At 36.4% G+C, this 2,500-nt stretch overlaps 1 protein-coding gene across 1 annotated transcript in view; it reads right to left on the bottom strand.

The window, feature by feature from the left end:
* lamc2 (laminin, gamma 2) overlaps window positions 1-2,500 on the bottom strand; it is a 34,678-nt gene that overhangs the window by 10,999 nt on the left and 21,179 nt on the right. The window contains exons 13-14 of the mRNA XM_080033572.1: window positions 1,611-1,822; window positions 695-774 (exon numbers count right to left, since the gene is read on the bottom strand). Coding sequence (XP_079889698.1) covers window positions 695-774; window positions 1,611-1,822 — 292 coding nt within the window. The remainder of the gene's footprint in view (window positions 1-694; window positions 775-1,610; window positions 1,823-2,500) is intronic.

Here is a 2,500-nt window from a genome sequence, read left to right on the forward strand (position 1 = left end):
AGTTTGTGCATGTTATTAGCGGCTGCGATTCGCGAGTCGCAACAGCTGTTCAAACGTCTCCTCACGAGCGGAGTTTAAGCCTTCGTTCTTTTTCCGCGATCTATATGCGGCTGTGCCTGTGAAAGAAGGAAAATAAAGAGCGGATAAAACCCTACTCCTCCTCTCCTAGTGTCATTATAAGCATAAGTGGTGTTCTGGCCGACATATCTGAAGTGAAACCAGTGATACAAGCAGATCAGCGCGGTACCGGTAGCCTACTACAGCCACCAGTTTCTTCAGCCACAATATAACTCACTTTGTGCACGGAGACAGTATTAAGCAAGTAAGTCTGCTTGTGTAGCCTAAATTAAGTTTCTTCAAAAACAAAACAAAAAAAACGGGGATAGGAATGAGGGGGTGGGGCTGCATTGGAGGAAGGCGGGATATTATGATTGTGCTGAAATGCTCAAACTCAAATCCATCCGAACTGCTTTAAGACAGACAGACAAATTTGGCAATATTACACAACTAATTAATTTTTTGAACATGTTTGTGTAACGATTTTACAGGACAGATTTTGGATTTTTTTTTTTAATATATAAATCAAAAAATGTTATGTACAGGTTTTTTTACGAACACACAAACACACGCGCACACACAAACACACACACACACACACACACAAACACACACACACTCACACACACGGACTTACTTATCAGCCAGACCTGTCGCTGTCTTTGCCAATGCCGGGAGGACACTTGAATCCACAGGAGCGTCTCCCTGAGGAAGCTCCTGAAAGAAAAAGTGTTAATTGATTAATTTAATTGAAAATATTTGGAATACAAAATAATCCAAACATTTTTATTTAACTTTTATTTATCCTCCAGAGACCAATTGAGGGCTGACCCTCATTTACAATGACGTCGAGTTCAAAGCAAATTCAAAGGAAAAACAACAATACATAAACAATATTCAATGCAAAAACATCAAATACACAACAACAGGTGAAGAGAAAAAAAAACAATTGAAACATTTACATAGTGGTGAAGAGTGGCAGCAATTAAAATTAAATGGGTGAAAGTACAATATAGTCTAATTAAAACAGTTACAGGTAGAGTTTGGCAGATTTAAGATAGTTTGTTTAAATTGGTTAAAAGATATGAAGTTATTTAGTTTAATTTGTTGCTGTAAGTTGTTCCAGGAGTCGGGGGCACTGAAGCTAAACACTAAACACTAAACACTCACCATCATGTGTTTATTTGACTAAACCTTGTCAAATCCACAATTCTCAACTTCTAAAGCACTTACATCAACTAAACTTTCCATAATCATTCTCAGCACTATTCTGAAGGTTATTACAGAAGGATTTGTTCATATGTTGTTCACTGTCTGAATTATGAGACATTTTCTTTCTATTTCTCACAGATATAGAGACATACAGGTATACACACACACACACAACCCGCCCCCCCACACACACACACAGATACACACACACACACAAACACCCCCCCCCCTCACACACACACACACACACACACACACACACACACACACACACACACAGACACACACACAGACACACACACACACACACACAGACACACACAGATTCCTACAAGACTTACAGCTTTTTTGAGGTCGGTTTTGGCCTTGTCCAGGTCGCTCTTCATGTCCACGATCAGATCCTGGACCAGTTCCACTTTGCCGTTGTAGGTCCGCTGTTTGTCTTTGATCTCTGCCGCTGTGTCTCTCAGCTTCTGCAGGTCCTGGCCGTCCTCCATTTTACTTAAACTTCTGCTGACCAATGACAGGCGCTCCTGGAGGCCCTTCTCCAACCCTATTGGACACAGGAAAATGTGATGTCACTCTTAGTATATAATATAATGTAGCATATAAGTATATAATGCAATATAGAGAAAAATAGAGGAAACGTTGAAGACAAATTCATGAATTTAAGAGAATAAACTTGCAATAAAAAATGCAAATATTTGACGTTAAAATTTTTTAACGTCATTTTTTGATAAATTCTGAAAAAAAGTTGAATATTTTGAGATTAAAATCATTAATATACATGAATAAACTCAAATATTCTTTGATAAAATGATAATATTTAGTAATTAAACCATAAATTAAAAAACTGGGTAGTTGTCATATAATGAGAGACGCTCCTGAAGGCCCTTCTCCAATCCTATTGGACACAGGAAAATGTGATGTCATTCTTAGTTTAATTAAGTTTAGAGAAAGAAAGAAAATCGAAAATGTTGACATCAAATCCATGAATTTAAGAGAATTTTTTTTTTAATATTCTCTGAGAAATAATTCAAATATTTCGCCGTTACAATGTGAAAACTTGTCTATACTCATTATAACATTTGACAAAAAAATCCTAAATTTACGAGTATACGCATATCCTCTGAGAACATGAGAAAAATGCTGACATCAAATTCATTTTTTTTATTTATTTTGTTTATTCATGTATATTAATGATTTTAATCTCAAAATATTCAACTTTTTT

The sequence above is a fragment of the Ammodytes marinus genome, assembly GCF_949987685.1.
Source record: "Ammodytes marinus genome assembly, chromosome: 9".
Taxonomy (NCBI): domain Eukaryota; kingdom Metazoa; phylum Chordata; class Actinopteri; order Uranoscopiformes; family Ammodytidae; genus Ammodytes; species Ammodytes marinus.